The following is a 25855-nucleotide window of genomic DNA, read 5'->3' on the forward strand; positions in this document are numbered from 1 at the left end:
AAGTAACAGACCTCGGGGTGGGCGATGCTGACTGCTCTGCCAAGCACCAGCCCGAGGCCAAACCCCCTTCGGTGCCATTCCACAGTCCCACGGCTCTGACCCCCAGCACAAAGCGGGGTTTTACTCGTGTTGCGACATTATCTACTTAGACTGGTACATATTAAACATTTGGGAAAAAAAAGAGTCATTCTGTGAGTGGCGTGGTCTCCTACGGATTCCTGTCTTGTTGGACTCCGTGCGTTTAATTAAGTACTCAGGCTGGCATCTTCCATGCTGGGGGTATCACAACACATCTTCCCCCACGCAAACTCTCCAAGATCTAGTGGATTGATCATATATTTCAGTCTACTTGGTAGCATCTTTCCATGATCCTACAGAAACTTCCTGTCTTTCTAGATCACTGCACCTCTGTCGGTCTTGGAATGAGCCAGCAGGTTCCAAAGCCACTCTACAGGGAGGGGACACAGACATACACATACAGCACAACTACATCAACTTATCTCCACTTTCAAGTGACAAACTCTGCTTTACAGTATATAATTAATTTTGAGTACATTTTTGCTCATTTGGCTCTTCTCTTTGTTGTTCATACAGCTGTTCGTTGAGTCATGGAGCTGTTCTCCTCTCGGCCACCTAACGTCAGCCACCAACTTTACACACTGGGGTTTATTGTCACAACATTCCTTGTTTCACGCTCATTCCAAACACAGATTTAATGACTGGTCATTAAGAGAACATATACTATCCAGATATACTTCAAAGATAACAAGAATAAATACATTGTTCTGGTTTTGTACATGTGCACTGACAGAATCTGGAAACTGGTTTACATAATTTTTTTTTAATTTACTAAATACCAGCACTGCTTCTGCATCAGTGTCTGAGTTCCCTATCTTTGGCTGGATTCCCAAATGACTTGAGCAGACTCAGGGGTAACTGGGTTGCAGTTGCAAGACCAGAGTTGCAAGCACTATGATGACACACACAAAAATTAAAAGGGGGAAAACATGCTTCCCACACCTACAAGCAAAAAGAAATGTAGCTTTTTACTAGCCTCCCTGAGAATATCTTGACAGAATCACATGTTGATAGCAAATCTATTTTATTTTTAATACTTAAAACCCCCCTCTTGTCATTAATTAACGTTAAGCTTCAGCAATCAAACCACAGCAGACAGGCTCACTACCTGTCTTCAATTTACGCTTGTAAAAACCCAGCCCCCTGGAAAATAAACGCAAAGAAATCTCAGCAAAAGACCAAACAAAAGCCACAGTGACAATTACTGGTCTAATCTACTAAGTAAATATGTACTGAGGACCAGCTTTTCAAAACATGCCTTTTTTAATGCCATGCAGATATTTCTGTTTGCTTTGCTACTTCTTTCAGTCTCTTACTATGGCAGCAATTTGCCTCAACGAGAGCAAGTATTTTCTTGAGGGTCATTTCCATTCATCTCTTGTCCTTCCCTCCAACATCCTGTTACTGGAATACACAGAATCGTTTTGGTTGAAAAGGACCTTTAAGATCATCAAGTCCAACCGTTAACCCAGCACTGCCAAGCCCACCACTAACCCATGGCCCTCAGCACCACATCTACGTGGCTTTTAAATCCCTCCAGGGATGGTGACTCCACCACTTCCCTGGGCAGCCTGTTCCAATGTTTGATAACCGTTTCAGTGAAGAAATTTTTCCTGATATCCACATGGGATGTGCGCATTGGACAACCTTCCTCCTCTCTTCAGATGAGCATTATGAGTTTGGGCTTGTCTTTTTACCTTAATTACTCAGAGACTTACTGTGAAAAACCATTGTCCTAAACTGCAGAATATCTCCCTTTTTGCATTTTACACTTTCAAGGCTATTTTTAGATACTGGATCACATATTTAAGAGTTCACATCGGTGACACTTTCAGCTGCACCAGATGCAGAAAGTAATTCAGAGCCAAATTTGATTCAAAGGACATCTGTTTGGCCACCATAGTGACCCTCATTAGATGCTTTCAGCAGACTTGCCAGTTTACCTGGACTCGTTATTCAGCCTCTGCTCTCCAGAGAATAGATCATTTGGCACTGGATCCTTTCTTTCAAGACATATTTCATTTAATCTAGCGTTGAACATCCTGAGTAACACATGCAGCTGTAGCTGGTTATGGTACTCTTGACCCCTTCCTGCACTGTCCTTGCCCATGATGGTATATGTCAAGTGATTAAAACCTCTGCGTGTCAGTGACCTTGTCAGCATTATTCCTCAGCCGTGGATTTTGAAATATTTTTCTTCACTTGAGCACTACAAAGATTTCTAACAGCCAATGTCCCATGAAGCTGTGGATATTTCCTCACTTTGGCCAGGGCTGTAACAGCCTTATATCCTCCCCAGAGGATCATTCCCGTCTGAGTGTAATTGGGGCAGGAACCCCAGAGGCTCATCTTAACGACAGCTAACGAGAGTGAAACTTTTGAAAGCTTCTATACCTGGCTCTGCACAAATGCTGAGCTGAAAGTTCATCAACTGCACTTCGTGTACCTGCATTTGGCCAGAGTAGAAATACCATTTCTTCTTCTTCTTCTTCTAAGAGCTTTTCAACACCATTTCTTCCCACCAAGGTCAAACCATTAAATGTGTCACTACTTTCTGCATTTTACAAATGCTTTTATTGAAAAGAATAGATGGGGTTTTTGTCAGTATGACTTTGTGAATTTTACCCAAGTTTGGATTTAATATCTCTGGGTGAAAGTTGCCCTAAGTTTCATCAGTGATGGTCTTCTAATAACTCATTTGTAAAATCTCTCCTGTAAGCTCTAGCACCCTTTGCTATGAACTATCTATAATGTTTTTGGGGTTACTTGCTGCATTCACTGTTCTGTTAGGTTAATTTTACCCTCCCATCTCCAGACAATCATTGTTTAGGTAAGCTTCCATCCTCGTATTTATATAAGCACATGTTCCACAAGGCTTTATCCTTTGAATACTCTTCAGGCATGTTTATCTGACTAAATCTACTGCAACCAAGAATTTTATTACTATTATTTTTTAAAATATATTTATATTTTTGTTTTCATCTGAGGCTGGTGTTTGAGGCTGCATTGCCTCCCGAAGTAAAACACAAATGCTTCCTAAACATTTGTGCTGACCAGATTTACATCTTGATTTATATTTCTTTTCTAACTATCTAGAAAAATATCATGTTCAGGTCTTGCGTTGCAGGAACTGTTAACACCCAGAAATGTAAAATTGAATAAAACCCCTAATTAGTGCTCACATAGCTTTTGCAACAGCTGCATCTCAAACCCCACAGAATCATGCCTGACAGCCAGCACCTAAAGCTGGGAGGAACACCTGAGGAATTAACACCCTATCAGCCATTTCGATGCAGCTTATAATAAACATCAAAATTCATGATGTGTTATTTAGTTTTGATTAGCTTCATGGCATCATTCCTAGACTTGATACGTGTTTCCAGCACCCAGTTCACATTACTCCTCAACTGTTGTTCTCCACTCCCAGGCTCATGCTCTGCTTACGCTTCCAGATACTGGCTACTGCTTCCAAGCTCAAGAAGAAAACTCACTGGCTGATACATTCCTATGAAGCAAAGGCTGGAAATATTTTTATTTATTTATTTTGAAGTCGTGAGGACTCTCGCTTGTTCATTTCCCTCATTGTAAAGGATTAACAAACCGCCCTGCACACTTTGCGTTCCATACCAACGTACGTCAGCTCTGGTGAACCAAGATGACCGTGAGCCCATCAGCTGGCCAGTTCCCTTTAGGGCACAAAGAGCCAAACACCAAGTTCCTACAGCTACTTCTGCAGCTTCTTGTAAAGCAAGAGCTGATTTATACAAATGCATTTCTTAGCTTGGCTTTACACTAAAAGGATACCCCGTGTTCAAAAAGTATTCAAAAGGAGAAGGCTCTGGGGAGACCTTATTGCAGCCTTTCAATACTTAAAGGGGGCTTTATAAGAGAGATGGGGACAAACTTTTTATCAGGGTCTGTAGGGGTAATGGTTTTAAACTAAAAGAGGGGAGATTCAGACTAGATATAAGGAAGACATTTTTTACGCTGAGGATTGTGAGACACTGGCACAGGTTGCCCGGAGAGGTGACAGATGCCCCATCCCTGGAACCATTCAAGGTCAAGTTGGACGGGGCTCTGAGCAACCTGCTCTAGTTGAAGATGGCCCTGCTCATTGCAGTGGGGTGGGACTAGATGACCTTTAAAGATCCATTCCAACCCAAACCATTCAACAATTTTATGATTCTATCTGAATCTGCTGCCAACACAGAAGAGCAGCATTGGCTATTGCAAATAAACAGATTATTGCATATGACAAATAACTGTCCTCAAAGTAAAGACACTAAAGTGCAGTGTACTCCATAAATTCTTAATTCATCCAAACCACTGGGTTCAGAAATAGCCACGAATGTAATTTCCAGGCACTGAATAATAGAGAGTAATGCAAGAATTAAGACAAAACAATCCAAAATATCTCTTCACAAGCACAGCCAGCATTACAAAATCGATTTGTCAGAAAGAGCTACCATATAGTTTCATTGTCAGCAAGCTGCAGATCTATGTTTTGCTGACAAGAAAACAGAAACGAGAGCGGAACCTAAGCATGCTTGCCTGATAAACATTTCCTGTGCTCCTTCCATAGTGAAACATAGAGACTAAAGACCAAATACATCACATAAGTATATACCAAAATGATCTAACACACAGCAATAATTACCTGAAAGCATGTTATCAAGATTGCCGCTCGCTGTTTGTGTAGAAAGGGAGCAATCCATGACTTCGCCTCATTATTCCCATACACACGTAACTCAAGCCTTTGCGTTGCTTATTGTTGACTATTCAATGCAACTAAAACACGCTGGAATAACCACACGCCAGGAAGAGACAGAACATTAGGTTCTATAAACCCTGCAGCAAATAAACATGCTGATATTATTTCTGCAAGGCTCCTTTCCTACAGAAGCACGCCTTAGAAATTAGTGTCCCTGAAGTCACAGGCACAATGTTGAACATCCGCAGCAGCCTCACAGAAGAGCTCTTGGAAGAGCTCGCTACGTCAACAAGCAAAAGAAAAGCAGCTAGAAGTGAAATACAAAATAAAGCCGATGTAGTAAAGCATCTTGTGTGAGTGAAACTGCCTGGCCCAGCACTGGTCCCCTCGCGACCGTGCCTTCGCTCCCTCGCAGAGCTGGCCGTGAATCGTGCCAAGGCTGGGCTCTTAATTGCATGAAGTGCTGCAACCACAAACTGCCACCAGGAAGAGCTTATCCTCCCACTAGAAAATGCAGACACTGGCATGGCTTATTAAGAAATCAGTGTTAAACATGACACTAACCCACTAGTAAAAGAAAGGGGGGGAGGTCCAGGCTCTTGAAGCTGCAGAGCTTGAACAAGGTCCCCCAGATGTGCCACAGCCACCGGGAAGCATGCTGTGGAGACTTCCTACTGCTTGGTGGCACCAGGTAGTGACCTGCTTCAACCTTTTCTAACAAAAGCACACGTCAGCAATGGCATGATTTGACTTTTCCTACCTATGTCACTGGTTTCCAAGAGTCACTATAAAGCCAAGACACTGGAAAGCTGTTATAGACCTGTCTGCCTTCTAACACGTACGCCTGGCCCTGCAAAGTTATTCCCCTGGGGGAGGTTTCGGAGCTCCAGGTGTGGCACAAACCACATCCACCATAACACGGCCCTCTGCACACACCTGAGTGTAAGGACCACCTTCGACAGGCAGGGCCAGGCTTGGCCACCGCTGCCCAGCTTCATGCTCAAGAGACTCACGGCAACCTGCAAGAACTGCAACAGCAGCCACGCAGACGGCTGTTCCCCCAGGCCAGTCCCATGGAGGAACCATCTGGACAACTGCAGACAGTGGAATTTGAAGGTATCTACAGAAGACATCTGTCAGAGCACATAGTCTCAAAAAAGAAAGGCAACCTGTTAACGACACGTGGGTCTCACATCTGCCTGGTTTCAGCATTTCCAAATGAAAACAATCCCTATAAAACATTCTGGGTTTCTATTGAAAAATTATTTTAAAATTGTGAAAGAGGGAACCCAATTTCTGATCATTTTCACAGGCCACCATTAAACACTCGTGGAAATGCTTTTTCAAAAAAGCTCATTCTCCCATTGGAAATTCCTTTTCATGCAATTAAAAGAGGAGGGAAGGAGGGAAGGAGAGAAAAAAGGTATTTGAAGTGAGTTTCCTTCTGTGTTTACACATCCATGCTCAAATGACCCCTCTGCTCACACCTGTACTATAGCAGATACCTTAGGCTTGCTCCTACCGACTTCTCTCGGGTTTTTGCTGTTGTGTGTTTTGTAGATAAATCTGATTTTTCAAGACACTGTTTGCAACGTAACTAACAACATGCAATCGTTCTGCAGTGTGAAGGGGTGCTGGGACCCCCACGCCAGGCTGTCTCATCAGGTGAGTTTCGGGCAGCATTGCTTTCCTTCTCCCCACGACCTGTCCAGGGTCACTGGCGAGGCGGGACCCCCAGGACAAGGTGGTGGAGTCACCATCTCTGGATGTGTTTAAAAAAAGACTGGACATGGCACTTAGTGCCATGGTCTAGTTGACAGGGTGGTGTCAGGGCAATGGTTGGACTCGATGATCCCAGAGGTCACTTCCAACCTGGTTGATTCTGTGATTCTGTGACAAGTGAGCACATCTCAGCATCCTGCGTGCTGTCGCCTCTGCAGTTTCAGCTCAGCCATGGCAGAGTTTGGGCAGCAGATGCTATCGGACAGAGCAGGATCCTTCCTGGACTGGAGTCCAGGGTGCACATACAGAAGAGAGAAGCAACTGCATCCAGAGAAAAGAAAGAAACAGCACAGTGTCAAATGCCAAGCAGCTCTGAAACACGACAGGAGCAGCATTGCTCACCAACACGACCTTTGCAGGTAAACGAGCAGAAGCACAGACCCAACCGCTGTTGGATGCCGGGGACACTTCAGCAGGAATCTGATCCTCCCAAGCCTCATCCTCCGACTGGACAAAGATAATGTGAAGCTGGTGAGAAGCCATGAGCGAGGCATTAAATCACCTCCTCAGCACGCCTGAGGTTGAGCAGGCACTGGTGCTGTCCCCTGTGCAACGCAGAGCTGCTGGATGGCTGCACCCATTCACGTGGGGCTGCCCGTTACTCACCCCATAGAGCTGCAATTCCTACAACCACACGGGAAAATACCCAGTAACGTACTGACCGTCGCACGGCCCTTGACAGCTCAGAGTGCCCTTGGGTGGGTGAAGGATGGTAAAGCCTACTTTGAGGTCTTTTTGTGCCTGCTAAGGTAGCAAAAATTATCAGATGGCAGCAAATTCTTGGCTTCCGTCTCCGAAAGAAACCCTTGCACTACGCTGCTGCAACATCTTATATCAAATCTGAAGCAGACAAATTCAGTTCATCTCTCTTTGCCACACTAAGCCTTTTTGTTTTTCTCTCTCCCAGCATTTTTCATCTGGCTTTTGCGCTGCTCACTGTAGTGAACAAGATGTAGCAAGATTTAGGAGCCAGCACTAACCACTTCCCAACTCTACTCTGAAATAGTAGAGGGCTGCAAGCAATTTTAATCCATGTAAAATCCAAGCTATATATCACCCAAGCGCTAGATTAGGGTTTGCTCACAACATGTGCAACCCACTCCTATTTCAAACATAAATAATGTGTAGGATTGGTGTAAAATGATTCTTAGTCATGTCTTTTATGTTACTGTTTTAAGAGAATATTGGTTCCAGCCACTGTACTGCCATCTCCGTGGTTGATCCTTTTTGCCAATTTACATCAAAGTCAGGTTATTCTCATCTGTAGATTTTACTCTTGGATCTAGCAACGAGGGTAACACTGAATATTTCGCTTCTTATGGGAACAATTAAATGAGAAATGAGAACTAAATGAAAAATGAGGTATTTGATGAAGTCCCCAGTAAAGCAAGAACAGATGGGTTTTCTGTGCTTTATTAGTCTGTTTACCAACAGAACTGAAAAAATAGGTTATGACACTTCTGATCAGTTAATAATAGTGCAACTTTCAAGAACAGGAAGGATCCCTTAAACCTAAAGCAAATTAGAAGCGTTCATCTATTTATCTCTTCACCATTACTTCCATATTAAAAAAAAAAAAGATTTTATATCTATACCTATCTCCACTATGAAGGGCACCAGAATTATGCCTTAATTCAAACTGTTCCCAAATAAAAATTACCCGTGGAAGTGATGCCAACAGTTGCTTTTGTGACTGCTTGTTTGGGGAATGAAGTTAATATTGCCGATGGTCTCCCCTCTTTGTCATTCTAAAGCAGATAATAAATAAATTACATATTTGCACAGTGCAGAGCTTGTGGTCTAGATTCTAAAACAAAGATCCTAAAGAGAGTAAAATTAAGAGGACTAACTTGAAATGAGCTTTTCACCTGCGCTTCAGCTGAGACCCTGAATGTATCAAGTGTCCTGGAGCAGATGGACCTGATGGGCAGGAGATCTCACCAGGATGCAACCGAAATCCACCGCTCCAGAGAGCTGAGTCTCAGCACGCCATCCCCACCAGGCAGCGAGGGGTCCAGCCCTTGCTCTGCCTGCCTCCAAAGTCTATTAGCACTGCTTCTTGCACAATAAGCACTGGTATTTACAAGAAGGAGAACAGAAGTAATTGGTTACACAATACTACTGTCTTCTAGAGATGGTCCTCAGCCTCCCCCATGCATCTCTGCATCTGCAGTCTCTGCAGAGGTTCAAATCCAAAACAAGATGTGTGTGTTACCCCAGGATCTGTCACCCCATCTTTAGGGAAAGCTGAACAGAATGAGGGATGTGAGTAACATAGAACCATAGAATCACAGAATGGTTTGGGTTGGAAGGGACCTTAAAGACCATCTAGTTCCAACCCCCTGCCACAGGCAGGGACACCTTCCACTAGACCAGGTTGCTCCAAGCCCCATCCATCCTGGCCTTGAACACTGCCAGGGAGGGGGCAGCCACAGCTTCTCTGGGCAACCTGGGCCAGTGTCTCACCACCCTCACAGCAAAGAATTTCTTCCTCATATCTCATCTCAATCTCCCCTCTTTCAGTTTAAAACTGTTCCCCCTCCGTCCTATCACTCCACGCCCTTGTCAAAAGCCCCTCTCCAGCTTTCCTGTAGCCCCTTCAGGTACTGGAAGGTGCTAGAAGGTCTCCCTGGAGCCTTCTCTTCTCCAGGCTGAACAGCCCCAGCTCTCTCAGCCTGTCTCCATAGCAGAGGGGCTCCAGCCCTCTGAGCATCTTCGTGGCCTCCTCTGGACTCGCTCCAACAGCTCCATGTCCTTCTTCTGTTGGGGCCCCAGAGCTGGACGCAGCACTGCAGGGGGGGTTTCACGAGAGTGGAGCAGAGGGGCAGAATCCCCTCCTCGCCCTGCTGGCCACGCTGCTGGGGATGCAGCCCAGGACACGGTTGGCTTTCTGGGCTGCAAGCGCACATTGCCGGCTCTTGGTGAGCTTCTCGTCACCCGTCACCCCCAAGTCCTTCTCCTCAGGGCTGCTCTCAATCCATTCTCCGCCCAGCCTGTATTTGTGCTTGGGATTGCCCCGACCCACGTGCAGGACCTTGCACTTGGCCTTGTTGAACTTCATACAGTTCACACGAGCCAACTTCTCACGCCTGTCAAGGTCCTCTGGATGGCGTCCCTTCCCTCCAGTGTGTCGACCACACCACACATAAATCAAGACAAATGAATCCATCAGCTCTACTCTGAATTTGAAATTTGCAGGTCAGGAATCTGTTTCTATATCATTTTCCTCCTCTCCAGGGAACAACAAAGACTAGGAGCATCCCTGCGCCTTCCCTCTGCTGCCAGGTCCCTCTCTATCCACTGCCAGGTTTTCAGAGGCACATCGTTGCTGCTGGAAGTGTCCTCTATGAAACACCAGGCCGGTGAAGTCTGTAGGTTTATATTTTCTACTTTCATAATTATATTTCCCCAGTGCTCATGCATAACCTCTCATTCGTTAAACCTGTGCAGCCGACTGTGACATTTCTGCAGAAGGTGCAAAGCGATACGTGGGCTCCATTAACCAGACCCCGTATATTTTCCGATGGAAATTATGAAGACCAGAAACGTTAAAATTTTTCCTTGGCCCTAGTTGAGATAAGAGATTATTGTGGACCAATGCTCAACGCATTTTTCATCATCACAATAACTGCAAGAAAACAATCACTGCAAATTAAACAAAAGTTAAAGAAATATGCTACAGAAGGACAACGATTTTGGGAAATTCAGATTTCAGCATCCAGCTCAATATTTAGCACCTTGCTAACACGGATCCCGTCTCAAGAGGAAAACAGACCAGTTTTACCAGCAGCCTGTCTTTGGGGAGCCCTGCTCCGTGCTCGTACGGGAGCCTGACCTGACAGAGAACCAAAAACCGCTTACAAGAGCAAAACTATTTCAGCCGCCTCCCTTCACACGGGGATGACGATGGGCATTTCTGGGGTCCGGAGAAGGCTGCAGGAACTCACTTGTAGGAACTTGAATTGGAAAACCTGACCCTTTTGTCTGAAAGGGGATGCTCTGATGGACTCCTTTCTCTTGCTTTTGTTCTCTTTAAAATGCAGAAAGAAGAAAAATGTCAAACCCACCTTGTCTGGGCAGTTCTAACACAAATACCTTATCAGCACTCATCCTATCAAAGGGCCCAAGAAAAGGGCTCGCTGTCAGAAAAGCTTCAGCTCTGTGGCTTTTCACCTACAAAATGGTTTAGCACCTCTAAGGATCTCTGCAAATCCTTCCCCTTTTTCTCTTTAGAGCAGACAATTTTTTTTTTAACATTTAGAGTGGATCAATTTTATATTTAACCTGAAAGCCAGCTGGTAACAAATCCAACATTTTCACGCTTCTCTTAATAATTATTGAAGTTTTGTCACTAAAATTAAACGTTTCAATAGATCTTTGGTAAACTGAGCAAGATTCAGATTTTACTGCTTCTTGCAGATGAGGAAAGTAAACCCGAGCGAAACCAGCAGCAATGTTGTCCATTAAGCTCTGGATCTATACATTTGATATATAAATCACTGGTGCTTCAGGTGACCCGCAGTGAGCTGGAGAGCTCGGAGAGAGCAGGAGAGCTGGGCAGAGCTAAGCTAAGAACCTCAGGATTTAAACGGTACAGGATAGAAAATTATTATCTGAACACACCTGATGGAAAAATGAGTCTGAATACGACGCCCTGACAACATCAGACATCTCCTGCTTTTAACATGGTTTTCAACAGTCTACTTAATTTGCAATAGACAGGGCAGAAATTCAGTGCTTCATTGAAAAGCTACCCACTGCAGAAGTCAAAAGAAAACCTCAGACCTGTTTTCACAGGGAAAGCACGTCTCTGTTAGGAGCCATAGATGGATGAAGGGTGAAGGGTGAAGGGTGAAGGATGAAGGGTGAAGGGTGAAGGATGAAGGGTGAAGGGTGAAGAGTGAAGGATGAAGGGTGAAGGGTGAAGGGTGAAGGGTGAAGGGTGAAGGATGCTCTACCAGACAATTCGCCAGGGCAGAGGTCCCTGCTCGTGCCCCGTGGGAGCCCCCCGGGGACCACTCCCCCGGCAGGAGGGCAGCAGCCCCGCGTGCCTATCGCCCGCACCCTGAAACGCTCCCGCTCCTCGCCACTAACGCGGGCGCCGAGGAGGAGCGGAGCTCGGCCCGGCGGTGGGTTTGGCCGCTGTACAGCCAGCGACGGCTCTGGGTTATCTGCCTGCAGCAACTGTCTGGTCTGGTTTGTGCAAACATGCGCCGTGTCATGAACGTCGCCGATAAGAGCAGATGTCCCCTGACGATGCGGCCAGAGGCCTCTTGCTTCTGTGTGATGTTTGCCAGACTGGGCACAACCTCCGTGGACGGCAGAAATCCCCGGTGATGGGGGGAACACGAGCGAGCACTGCACTGACGCTGCCTTGACTGAAACATGCTCGAGTGGGACGGGTCCAGAGCTGGCCAAAAACTGCTTCAGGCATTAGAAAATTCAGTCCGATATGAAACTTTAGGTGGACCAGAAGTGCTTGCGACTTGATGGTTACACGCTCGTTTTTGGCCAAAGGCCCCAAAATGTAGGAATTACGTTTGCACAAACCACTTGTAAAGAATATAGAAACTTGTCAACCTTTTCTCTTTGAAACTATTTTCCTGTTTTAAAATGGACTATCGAATTCAGGTTTGTTGGTTTTCTAGGGGAATTTCCAACCATCCTGTTAATGCTAGAGACCTTGCCTGCATTTGCCCCCCTGGCTGGCCTGTTTTGGCTTCTGCAAGCCCTTTTTCCTTCCCAACAGCAAACTGAAGCTGTTCCTGTACTTGGTTTGCTGTGTTAAGCTGCTAAATGCACACCACAGAGCTGTGACCCGGCATTCGCAACTGTCAGCAAGAATTTTTGTGAATAATTGATTTTTTTAGACATCAGTCTGAAAGAGTTAGCAATAGCATGCCATTTATCATGGTGATAGAAATCATTCACGGACTGAGAAAGTAACAGCCAGATTTAAAAACCTTTTCTGCGGTTTTATCACTTTTTATTTTTCTTTTCTCTCTCTCTTTTTCTTTTTTTTTTGCTGCTGGGTTCGGCTTTCCCGTGGCCGGGCTTCCCCCGTGAGAGCAGAGGGGCGTGCAGCCAAGAGCCTGGCCGCGGACACAAAAGCAACCTGCGAAACTGCAAGGTGCGAAAGTCACGCAGCATCCTGCCAGAAACCCTTCAAGCACGGCAATGATTAACAGCACGAGTCAATAGCACATCTGCTTTCAGCCTCCCTGGCTAACAGGAATTAAGCGAAAGATGGCATGAAGATTGACGGGGATGCCAGTATAAGCACAGGGAACCAGTCCATTGTGTTTACTTTTTCCCATTAAAGAAGTCAGTGATTACAGGTGAGTTATACGCAGAATGACAAGTAGCTTAAGCGAGTAGCTCAAAGGACAGCAGCCCCATGCCCTTCGCCTCCTTGTACTGCGTATGTCTGAGGAATGAAGATCTGCATCAGATAACTCAGCTCAATCACTAGCAGCTTTTGGACAGCCAGAATATGGTGCAGGGATAGTCTCTGATTCCTATTTAAAATGAATAAAAAACTTAGTCCCAATCTATATTTCTGCATTTATTAACGATAACGGGCCAAACACCAGAGCTCCCTATTGCCCACACAAAACTGCCCCCGGCTTCGTGGGCACCTCTTTTTAGAGCAAAGCGAAACCTGCGTGTCCAGTCCGGACGCCTCTTCTGACCCAACCAACTAGCAAAGGCCATAGTCTTGGAGGTTACTGCAGTTCAGAGCAGAAACTCTCCTGCGTATAATTCTGCTCTTTTACATGAAGGCACAAATTCCTGCTCTCCTGAACAGGAGGAATCAAACAACAAAACTCGCCCCTTGCACCTCCTTCAGCCACCCCAGCCCAAAACATCTCCCCAAACACCGTCTCCCAGCCCACGCACACACTCAGGTTTTTGCACACCATCTCTTCCCTTCACCTAACCCGCCTTCTGTCCCCATTTTCACCCCTCCTCAAAATCATTCCCAGTCAAAGAATGTGTGAGCAGCATTGTGTTTGGCTTTATTTCATCCCAGAAATAATAACTTGCTAATCGCTTCCAACTCCGTTAGAGGAAAAGCAAGCCCTTAACCCATCCTTTTCCCCTACGAGTGCTTCCACCAGCCGCCGCTGCTCCGATTTACGCTGACGCAGCTGCGAGTGCTGCTTCCCGAGCAGCCTGGGGGCTCTTGGGCCAGCAGCTCTGCACCTGCCATAGAGGCTCAGCTCTGCTGGGAAAAGCTTGTACACAAACCAGGCACCAGCTCAACCCTGTCTCCGAGACCCTCCACAGATAGATACAGGAATTGATTTATTTTGGTGAGCGGTTGCTCATTCTGCAACTTCTGCATTTCTCACTGTCATCTTCAACCAAAGCAAAACGCGAGAGGGGCAGACATCCACCCAGACTGCAAAATCATCTCTCTGTCAATCTTGTGATCCACTGAGCCAGTCAAAACTGCTCCTCGCAATAACACGCTCGCTTATCTGCGACTGCATTTGAAAGACAGTGTCAATAAAATGCCTAAACGGAAACTAGCAACTGTCCTACAAGTAGGCTTGTCCCCATCAAATTGTTGAAGGCAAGACTCTAGTGCCAGGCACATAAAAAGTCACTGGCGATCGTGACTAAATAAGCTGAGTAGTGCTAATTTCAGCACAGTTAAAATCCCCTTTGCTGTAGAGATGCAGACGTGCGTTGGGAGGCTCTGCTTTCTCATGGGAAAGGTCCAAAGACCTCCTGGCTCTGCCATGGTGGGAACAGACAAGCCGGCAGCGTTTTGGCCCTTTAAAATGGGCTACGCTTCTGGTCACATCTAATCCGGCAAGTGCTGGGTTATCTGTTGTCATTTGGGTGGTTTGGTTTCTGTGTTTTGAGGCTGACTTCTGATTTTTGAAACATCAGTGTTTTGGGTCCAAAACATTCAGCTCACTTCACTCCCTAGCTGAAATTAAGAAGTCTAGACGTAATTCCTCTCTATAACCTATGCAATTTAAGAGTAGCTAGGAGAAAGGATTGGAGAATACCATAGGGAACAATCTTGCACCATGGAGAACTGTGCCAGAAGACCTAATAACTCTTTCCCTTCTCTATTTTGTACCATTCTAGAGTTTTTATGACGAGCACAAAAATCATTCCCTCAAAGCAGTAACAATGCCTGGTGCAAATGCCTAACCAGTAAGATCAGGATCTTGCAGTGCAGGAGATAAAACCAACTAGCTGAAATTCTGCAACTGTAACTTCCTTCACCTTATTTAATAAAAGGTTTCACTTTGATTTCATGGGAGAAAAAGGAAGGAGATATAACCCTGAAGAAATTACAAGCCCATACATTCCAAGTTGTGTCATGCTCTGACCTGTGAAAATAGAAATTTGGGATCAATGTTTTCTTCCCCAGCCTAAAAGCTGAGCCACATCTCAGGATCACAAGGCGAGAAACCTCCTTGCAGCCTTTCTGCAGAGCAGCAGTGCTCTTGGCTTTGAAGAACAACTTCGCTTTTGCTTTCCTGGAAGAGCTGTAAGTTCTCAGTGACATGATTTCACAGCTTCTGCACTGGCAAGGAAACTCACTTCAGAAAAAAAAGTTGCTCACAACAAAAGAACAGACACCTTGAGTCACACTAAAGATACATCCAGCCTGGTACCTACATCCCACCATGGCCACTAAGAGTCATCCAGAGTATAACTGAGCAAATAACGCAGTGAGACCTCTTCCATCCTCCAGCAAACCGCAGTTTATGCCTGTCCTAAGACAGAGATCACGTCTCTACCCTTAAATGGTATCTGCCAGATAATTTCTTCCATGACTTGGTCTGGAGGTAGCATTCACAGCGTCCTGCAGCACGTTCCACCACACCTGAGGCAGTCTCTCTTCTTCCCTGGTTTGGGAAGGCAGAGGGACGAAGCAGAACCACAACTACAGCCAACAACCCAGCAGCAAGAGAATTACTTGTTTATAACCTGGCATAACGATTGTTTCTGTCGTGTTCTGTATTTCTTTCCTACATTCCCTTTGTCTGTGGCCGCACTGATGTGTTGTAGATGCATCTGTGTGTGTATAGAAATACGTGCTGCCCCGCTCTGAAAGAGCTACAGGATTGCATTGAGGAATCACAGCACAAACCAAGGTACCACCCTGGAAAAACAGAGGGCCAGAGCCTTCAGCAACAGGGAGACTAAAAATAACGATACGCCTTTGTTACTCCTTCCTCTTTTTCCTACTTCACCCAAAGAGCCCCCAATATAATTTGAGTGGCTTCAGAGGCAACAGCAGCTCAGTGGCAACGTGGCGGCTGGGCTGACGACAGCACCCAGCCCCATGGCGATTCCTGCAGAGCAGGAAAGCGCTCAGGTCACCACTGATGGGAGCATTTAAGAATTTCAGAGGCTTTTGCAGATAATATAATGAGCCTGGCAAGAGATGGTCAGTATCTGTCCATAGTAAAGTACCTCAGAAAGGCAATAATGCTGTAAGGCTGCTGTGACAGCAAAACCACCACAGTACGATATGGAACATGTAAAACCATCCGTATCATTTAACAATGTAAGAGGCTGAACAGAAGGAGGCTTCTTCTCAGCTTCCAGACATTTGTTGCACTCTTCCCCCCCCGTCGCTCCCGCTCTGCCCACTTGCCCTTCCGATACGCAGAACAGACAAGCAACACAAGACAACAACCTTCCCAAGGTGTAACGCAGGCTCCCACAGCTCCTTTTGCAAGGGCCCTGCTGAACCACCCCAAGTACAGCGCGGTATCATTCTCCCTGCTCAAGGTGAGACTCAGGGGGAGAAACCAGCCCTCAAAAATTAGGCAAGAGCAGGAAAAGCAGAGGGGGCTTGAATGTCACAGCTGTGTTTCCCTCTGTAAGGCCCTCTAAGTGCTGTAAGCAGCAGGCTGCGCCAAGGAGCTTCGTTTAACTTCTCTCTCATTTACACACTCAATCATAGAATCAGAGAATCACAGACTGGTTTGGGTTGGAAGGGACCTTAAAGACCATCTAGTCCCAACCCCCCTGCTACAGGCAGGGACACCTTCCACTAGACCAGGTTGCTCCAAGCCCCATCCAACCTGGCCTTCAACACTGCCAGGGGGGGGGCAGCCACAACTTCTCTGGGCAACCTGGGCCAGGGTCTCACCACCCTCACACCAAAGAATTTCTTCCTCATATCTCATCTAAATCTCCCCTCTTTCAGTTTAAAACCATCCCCCTTCGTCCTATCACTCCACGCCCTTGTAAAAAGTCCCTCTCCCGCTTTCCTGTAGCCCCTTCAGGTGCTAGAAGGTCTCCACGGAGCCTTCTCTTCTCCAGGCTGAACAGCTCCAACTCTCTCAGCCTGTCTTCATAGCAGAAGGGCTCCAGCCCTCTGATCATCTTCGTGGCCTCCTCTGGACTCGCTCCAACAGCTCCATGTCCTTCTTCTGTTGGGGGCCCCAGAGCTGGACGCAGCACTGCAGGGGAGGTGTCACGAGAGTGGAGCAGAGGGGCAGAACCCCCTCCCTCGCCCTGCTGCCCACGCTGCTGGGGATGCAGCCCAGGACACGGTTGGCTTTCTGGGCTGCAAGCGCACATTGCCAGCTCATGGTGAGCCTCTCGTCACCCATCACCCCCAAGTCCTTCTCCTCAGGGCTGCTCTCAATCCATTCTCCGCCCAGCCTGTATTTGTGCTTGGGATTGCCCTGACCCACATACAGGACCTTGCACTTGGTCTTGTTGAACTTCATGGGGTTCTCACAGGCCCAGCTCTCCAGCCTGTCCAGGTCCCTCTGGATGGCATCCCTTCCCTCCAGAGTGTCAACCACACCACACAGCTTGGTGTACTCCATCCCACAAATTCAAATGGAAATCTTGCCACTTTTTTTCATCCTCTGCAAAAGGAATGTGCGTGAGGGAGTCCTGTCTGTGCAAATCTTTATTATCAGCCTATTGCTCACAGCCTGCAATTTTACAAGGGGGGCACTTGATGAAAGCAGCGTGAAAAATGATCACCGATAATAACATGATACAATGAAAGATACTGTCTAACAGTTGTCATCAGCTTTCTCTAGAGGTCACTCCTCCAGCAAATCCTGCTGCATAAATAACACAGTCGTATTTAAATTAAGCATCCTGAACGAGAGTTTAATTTATAATTATACAACAAGTAGTCATAATTTTAGCTAAGCCACTCAGATTTAACAGCAGCACGTCCACCTAACTCAATACCTTCGTAGTAACAAATGGAGATTCAAGGAAGGTGAAACCTGCACAGACGGTGAAGGCCGAGACAAACCTCCATAAAGTAGCAGGGCAATGAGAGGAGAGGGGACGAGGGATCAGGACACTCAGCAAAGGTCTGGCAAAGCCCCGCGTGCCGCAGCCATCTCTGCATCTCTGCTGGTCCTACGACAGACACAGCTGCTACGTGCAGGAGTAGCCGTGCCCTGATGCTGCATACTCCCTTTCTTATTCCAGTTCAACACCTTACTGAGAACTCCTACTCCACGGTTTTGGTGTAGTCAGTTTGGAAAAAAATGGTGTTTGTTGTTGTGGTTGGAGACATGGCTGAGAGAAGCCAGGTTTGTACATATCTGAGGGATTAACTGAGGGGGGATTTCTAGTCTGAATGCCAAATTATTTTGGTGGATCCCACATTTCTGGGACTTTTGCCACAGATCTACGTAGGGCAAGGTTAGCCTAGGCAGGAACAGAAAGGCTGAGTGTAACACGGGACACGTCACTTCCAAACCTCACCTTAATTATGGGCAAGCCCAGCCCCAGAAGACAATTTGACACAACAAATAAAAGCAGCCAAATATACACAATTTTACAAAAGCAGAAAGTCAATAATTAGTAACATTAGCATCAAACTAGAGCAACAGGGTCTACACTTGTGCTTGAGTTGTTAATTCTCTACATAGGTTTCCAAGAACTTGTCTTGCATTTTTAAAATGAACTGCTCTATTAAATTCAAATTAAATGCACAGTTAAGCCCATTCAGTGGATGCAATTTAAAGCATCGCTCACTGTTAGCCCAAACACATTTGCTCATTTCTATCAGCATCACAAAATCAGGTCATTGATAACGTCTGTTAGAACCCCACGAGCAAATTAAATCGCAGGGATACTCAGGGACAGGCTGCGAAAGGAGAAGGAGGTCCCTGAATTTCAAGAGTGCTCAGCCCTGCTTGCACTGAAGGCAGGGAAAAACCCTGTATACCCTGCTCTGCCTCCCTCCCGGACCCCGAAACTCGCAGAGGCTGCAGCGCCCATGCAGTGTGTCAGGGCCAGACCCTCTCTCAGCTCCCATTATCATCAAGTTAATCAGACCCACTCACCTCAAAGAGGTTTCGAAAGGATGTTATGATCTACGCAATTAAATTGAACAACAAAACTGAGGGGGTAGAGGAAGAAAAGGAAGCGAAAAAAGCTTTGATTGGTTTCTCATTCCACTCCTCACTGTATTATCCTATTCCATCAAAACACCGCTATCTTCATTTTCTACCCAATTTATATTTCTCCAGAGATTATTTCTCTTTGAGGAGCAGCAGCTTCCAACAGGCTGCAAGAAGATACGTGCCGTACCCCTTTCCTCTTTAAAAGTCCACCCGATCTCCCCTTTGCCCAGCCCTCCTCGCTCCCAGTCGCTCGCCACTGCAGCGCCCTGCGTTCACTCAGGCGAGCCGGCTCCGAACTCCCATAAATTAACCCCATAAATTAACCCCAGTGCTTCCTATTTAAGAGCGATTAAACCCCAGCGGAGGTTTAACCCCCAGGCAGGAGCTGCCGCCTCGCCAGGCCCCCCAGCGCAGGGCACCCCGGGCACGGCTGCTCGGCTCCCCGGAGGCGCCTGCGGTGACCCCCCGGGGCGGCCCTGCGGAGCGGGCTGCCGGACGCAGCCCTGCTCGGACACCCATCCCTGGGGGTGCCCGGCGTGGTCCTCACCCTGCCCGACCCCGCACCCCCGGGGCTGGCACCGCAGGAGCCGTCGTTCCCCGCTCGGCAGCCGGAACGCCGCCGCGGCAGAGCCGTGTCAGGGCCGCCGGGAGCCCACCGGGAGCCCGCCCAGTGCCTGCCGTGCCCGCGGCGGCTCCGGGACACTCGCCCCGAGGCGTTGGGTCCCTGAGAACTTCTGGGTGAGGGCGAGGTGCCCCCCTGCCCTCCGCGGCCGCGGGGACACAGGACGGCAGGGTGCCCTGCCTGGAGAGGGGGGTCCGGAGCTGAAGGGGGCGGGGGTAACGCAACCCTCCCGGGGGTCCCGCGCCCCTGCCCGGGGGACACACACGTCTGTCCAGGGGGTCCCGCATCCTGCCCCGGATACCCCGCACCCTGCCCGGGGTCCGCCGCTGCCCCCGCTGGCATCCCCCCTCCCGGTGCGCCGCAGGAGGGAACTTGTGCGCGGAACGACGCGGGACCCTGCGGGGCTCGTACCTGTGTGTCCGCGGGGGCCACCGCTGTCCCGCCCGGGCGCGGCGGTGCGCGGCACGTCCAGCCCCGGCGCCGTGGCTGCCGGCATGGCTCCGCCGAGCCCGGCTCCGCCGCGCCGAGCCCGCCGCGCCTCCCGGCAGGTGCAGCCCGCGCCGCCTCCGCCCGCCCTCCGCCGGGGCCGGGGGGGCCGGGCTGGGCCGGGCCAGAGCGGGGGGGTGTGGGCGCCGTCCCGGGGGAGCCGCCGCCGCTGCGGCCCCGCCAGCCCGCGCCGGGCGCCCGCCCAGCGGCCCCTCCGCGGCCCCCGCCGAGCGGGGGAGGGGGGAGGGGGAAGGCGGCGGTTGCCGGGGCTGGCGGGAGCCGGGCGGCCGCCGGAGCGGGGCCCCAGCCCGCTGCGGCCCCGGGGCACCGGGCAGCGCCCTGCTGGGTCACCCCCCGCGGGCCGGGGGCTGCACCCACCGGCACCCGGGGCTCGGCCCGTTCCCTCCCGACCCGCACGGCCCCCCCGCAGCGGCCTGGCAGGGATGCGGCACGGCCCCGCGGCGCCGGGCTGCCTGCCCCCCGCTGCCTGCCCTGCCTGCTGCCCCCCCCGCTGCCTGCCCTGCCTGCTGCCCCCCCCCCCCGTTCCCGCCCCCCTGCCCTGTCCTGCCTGCCCTCGGCCCCCAGTGCAGCCGGGCCGGTGTTCACAGCCCGCAGAGCCTCTGGTGGGGCAGGCTGGTCTCATGGCTCTGGTCTTCTCATTCCAACCATGCTGCCTGCTGCTCCTTGTGCCATTATATGCCAGGAGCTGCATCTCTCACATCCGTGCAACTTACGGTCTTCAAAGTTGTGTTTATTTTCACTGGGATCTGAAACTAAACTCACTGGATAGTGCCAAAATCCATGACCTTCCTACCCAGGAGCTGGATGGTACCCACCAACATGCAGAGGCTATTCGGTGAAATCCAAGCGACTTGCACTCACTTCGTGTGTAATATTGTGCTATCGCATCCTGGCCATATCACTCACGGTCACTTCTTACCCACGGTCACTTCTTACCCACGGTCACTTCTTACCCTAGCAGCATTACCTCAAACGAGGGAGTCTGGGTCTCAGCAGTGTTTGGTGAGATCATTGATTTGCTGACACCAGCAGTAGATTCACAAAAGTCCTTCAGTGGTTTGCACTGTGCGTCCAGGAAAAGCAAGAGGAGGAACAGCAGGCTCTTCTGAAGGAGCTCTGCTTCTTGGTGCTGAGCATATGGGCTGGGGCCCACACTAAGCGCTGTGGCTATTAACACTCACTCCGCTTGTTTTACCCTTATTATTTTTTTCTTCACATGGAATTAGAAGAAAAAAACGTCTGCAGGGATGAAATTCCAAGATGCACCAAACCCAAACAGACTGAGAAAAGTCTCCTAAGGCTCTTCTGGCAACATCAAATGGAGCGGGATCGTACCCATGGGTGGTGACACAGTTACTCTGTGCTACTGGACATAGCAGTCTTTCCTGTGAGCTTATTTGGCAGGGAGTCAATAGAAATATTGCAGCTATTTCCATCTCTACAACTAAACCACATTTTAAAAGTAATACTTAGTCACGTTATAGCAAAAGAAGAGCATTTTTGAAAATTGTGAACTAGGTCAGTATTTCCAGTAATGCCAAATACTCATAAATCTAATTTAAGTCAGCAAGGAGCTGTCGCTCCCCCAATCAAGTCCTTCATGTCTGTGAAGCCAGAGGAACATCAAAGACATGTAAGTGATTTTTTTCCTTAACCCATCGTTGCTCCAACTGCTGTTATACAATTAAATTTGAACACAACTTGTTGCAAGTCAAATCTTTTCTTCCGGGCACTTACAGAAGCAAGTTTGGAAGCAGAAGCTGAATCCCACTCCCCGCACGTCAACATTTATTTTTTCATTGTAACGAACGAGTAACCCAACAGAGGTGGCTTTGCTTTGTGTGCGCTGGAGCACCACAGGCAGAGCAGCCCGGGCTCCCACTGTGACCTCCCAGGAGGTAACTCATCTCCCTGGCTTCAGGGCGAGTGCCCTGTGGGGTAGCCGTGGGGACTGAGTGCTTGCCATCAGTGGAAGTCTTGCTGATGACTTTACTGAAGAAGGTGACCAATTCCACTGATCCAGTGTCTACAATCCTGACTTAAAATCCAGCTGTAATAAAAGGGAATTTTGCCCAAGTAAGGTGCTGTCACCTGCCATCACCAACAATAGAGAAATGATTTCGCTTTTAAAGCCACCCCTCCCACGCAAATATGCTTTGAATTTAGCAAAAAAAAAAATCTCATTGGTACAATGGGAACAAACACAAGAACCAAAGATGAGAGAGAAGGGAAAGACAGAGAGTGCATCTTGAAAATGCTGAAGGTTTCCATGCTGCCACCCAGTTTTTCGCTGCTGGGCCCCTTATTTTGCCTTCAGTGTCAGGGGAAGCTGGGCGACCCCAACCAGACCCTTGTCACCTTTGCATAGGGATTGGTTAACTGTTGGATTTTGCTAAGCTGCCCTCAGGCACTGTCTTTCTCCTAATCCTAGTTATTAGGGCTAGCTCAATGCATGCCAAGGGCACAAGACTGCTGAAGTGACAGGGACTGTCTGCGGGGCAGGGACATGTTCCCCAGCCCTCCAGCAGCAACAAGGTGCCCTCTGGCTCTCTCCCTCCCTGCAGCCAGCCCCGCTGCCACCTCCTCCTTGTCCCCCTTCTCCCTCTGAGCTGCAGGAGCTGTCTGGCTTCAGCTGAGCATCAGCCCCTCAGCCCCCAGGCAATGAAACTTGGTGTTGCCTACGTTGCTCAGACGCCTGGAGCGGGTCGTGTTTCTTGTTTAATAACTCTTGAAAAGCAGGATAGTAGCTCTCAGCCACGGGTTTCTGTTTGATCAGATAACACACGCATAGGTGTTATTGCTAAAAGTCCTCCTCGGACTTTGCAATCAGATGCCTGAAAATAAAACTAGACCCTTAGAAGTGACAGTGAGATGATGTGTTGGGTTGTGAGAACCATTCCCATCCCCAGGGTGCTCCTGAATTGATGGTGTGTGGCTGCCCGAAGGAGGTGGTTGCCCTCTGCCCCTCAGCTTCTCTTCCTCCTCCTCTCAGCTATAGGTTTCACCCCTGCCCTTCTGCTGGCTCTGACAGCAAGGTGTGCCAGCTGAGCCTGCTGACCCAGCAAAACCAGAGTGGGGAAGCCACCTCTTGCCTCAGCAGGGGGCTGTTGTCCTGACCCAGGCTTTGTGAAATGGGAACCTGAAGCCTTCGCCTTTTCTTTCAGCTACAACAGTTACTGATGGCTCCAGCCACCCCTCTGTGGCTCAAGGTCTGCCTGGGAGACTGCACTTTCAGAAACAATCAAGGGCTCTTGCATGGAGCAGCTATTTAATGAACATTCCAGAGGAGAAATGGCCCAGAGAACACCATCTACCTCAGACTGCCACCTTCGAACCTCTGTGTCACACACCACAACATACTCTAGATCCAATATCTTTGCAAGAGCAGCAGAAGCCAGATAATTGCCAGCTGTACCCTGGGCTGCATCCCCAGCAGTGTGGCCAGCAGGGCGAGGGAGGGGATTCTGCCCCTCTGCTCCGCTCTTGTGACACCCCCCCTGCAGTGCTGCGTCCAGCTCTGGGGCCCCAACAGAAGAAGGACATGGAGCTGTTGGAGCGAGTCCAGAGGAGGCCACGAAGATGCTCAGGGGGCTGGAGCCCCTCTGCTCTAGAGACAGGCTGAGAGAGCTGGGGCTGTTCAGCCTGGAGAAGAGAAGGCCCCGGGGAGACCTTCTAGCACCTTCCAGCACCTGAAGGGGCTACAGAAAAGCTGGAGAGGGGCTTTTTACAAGGGCATGGAGGGACAGGACGAGGGGGAACGGTTTTAAACTGAAAGAGGGGAGATTGAGATTAGATATGAGGAAGAAATTCTTTGCTGTGAGGGTGGTGAGACCCTGGCCCAGGTTGCCCAGAGAAGCTGTGGCTGCCCCCTCCCTGGCAGTGTTGAAGGCCAGGTTGGATGGGGCTGTGAGCAACCTGGTCTAGTGGAAGGTGTCCCTGCCCATGGCAGGGGGGTTGGGACTAGATGGTCTTCAATGTCCCTTCCAACCCAAACCATTCTATGATTCTATGATTCTGTGACCTCAGAAAGGGGAACTGAGTAAAAGGACCTTGTTAGAAAACAGCCCCTGAGGAAAAGCCAAGAGAGTCAAATCCTCCCAGACAGACCAGAGGCTGTTGGTGGTCACAGCGCTGAAAAGGCAGGACACATCTGCTTGTCAGCAAGGACTTGAGAAGGATCAGAAAGGAAAAACCATCAGGACCAAGCAGCAGAGAGAAAAGGTTGTTAGAAGCAAGTAGGTATCGTTTTGAAAATTTGAAGATGTGCCCAAATGAGTAAAGTAGAAAATTTGACAGATTAAATGTGAAAGGCACAAGAAGCAGCCCAAAGAGTGGAAGAACAATTTGCAAAAAGCATCAAAATGAATCTCAGATTTGTCTTTGGATGCCCTACAGGCAGGAGGTCTGTCTGTCAGAGAACTGGTGGCATCCTTGATCAGGATCTGAAAGAAACTCTCGGAGAAGATAAGGTCATAGCAGAAAAGCTAAATGAATTCTTTGCTTACCCTGGAGGAAAGCAGACAGGAAAGCCAGAGCCCCTCTTTGAGGGGATGCACAAGATGGTCTGTGTGTTGGCAGAGGATGCTGTGGAACATGCAGACAAAGAACAAGAGCAGGTGGCGTTCAGCAAGAGTGCAAAAGAACTCAAGATGAAATAACCAAATTAATTTTTAACGATGGTACATAACCTCTCACATAAAATCTTCTTAATTACCCAAGGTCTGAAACAGGGGAAATGTGTCACCAGCTTTTTAAAAGCATTTATTTCAGATGAGACCTCATAAACTGCTGGTTGGTAAGCCTGAAATCTGTACCAGCCACAATAATAGAAACTGTTTTAGCAAATAAGATCAGTGAACACATTAATACATTTAATATACTGGGGAAAAGTCAACATGGGTTTTATGAACAGAAGTAAGTTACACCTCAAGAATCCTCTGGAGATGTTTAAAGGAGCCGACAGGCCAGAAGATAGGGAAAAATCTAGTTGATATTTTCTACGTGGGTTTTCATAAAAGGGCTTTCAGCAAAATCTCTTCTCAAAGGACCTCAAACAGCTATGCGTAACAGGAAAGGACCTCACACAAATTTAAAAAGTGGTAATAAAGAGCTGTTTTTCCCAGCAGAGGGGAGGCGATGACGGGAACTGCTCAGGGCAGGGAAAACCAATCTGGTTTTGGAGCAAGGAATACTGCACACAGGGACCCAGAGAGTCATTTCTGCCAGGGGAGCCAATCTGCGTGCCCATGCCCAACTCCATTCGGCTCCTCCACCGACTCTCTTGGGCTATCAAGGGTGCAGAGCTCTGCTGCTCATGCAGTGACAGCTCCTGGCTGATGATAAGTGACCCGCTCATGTGCTGCAAAAAACCCAATGCATTTTCCTTTTGTCTAGTGACCCTACACTCCTTCCCCCAAGAGAGGTAGCCAGTTGTTGGGGAGGTGGTGGGTTCAGCATGGGGCCATAGCTCAGGATGTATTTTCTTGTACTATTATTACATACAGTGTGGTGCCACAGTATAGAAAACCACAGCAGCATGCAGCTATGTTTGTCCCATCAGAGCCTGAAAACGGTAAGCTAATTTGAAGAGGGAACATTTTTGTTCCCTCTGTAATAGAAATGAATAAATACAGTGTGACAGGCCAAGTGGCATCAATATACACGCTGTTTTGCCAGTAGCTTGGAAAAACAAACATTCTGAGAACAACCATTTATGTCTTCAATACAAGATAAAATGTTGCTGTGTAGGCTTGCAAGCAAACTCTCTCCTCCAGCATTGTTTGG

The 25855-nt window shown here is 48.5% G+C and overlaps 1 protein-coding gene across 1 annotated transcript in view; it reads right to left on the bottom strand.

Annotated features, from left to right (window-relative positions):
- Nucleotides 1-20060, bottom strand: part of SUSD3 (sushi domain containing 3) — a 38296-nt gene extending 18236 nt beyond the window's left edge. The window contains exon 1 of the mRNA XM_068419992.1: nucleotides 19976-20060. Within this exon, the coding sequence (XP_068276093.1) occupies nucleotides 19976-20060 (85 nt within the window). The remainder of the gene's footprint in view (nucleotides 1-19975) is intronic.
- Between the last annotated feature and the right edge of the window lie 5795 nt (nucleotides 20061-25855).

The sequence above is a fragment of the Nyctibius grandis genome, chromosome 29 (genome assembly GCF_013368605.1).
Source record: "Nyctibius grandis isolate bNycGra1 chromosome 29, bNycGra1.pri, whole genome shotgun sequence".
NCBI classification, from domain to species: domain Eukaryota; kingdom Metazoa; phylum Chordata; class Aves; order Nyctibiiformes; family Nyctibiidae; genus Nyctibius; species Nyctibius grandis.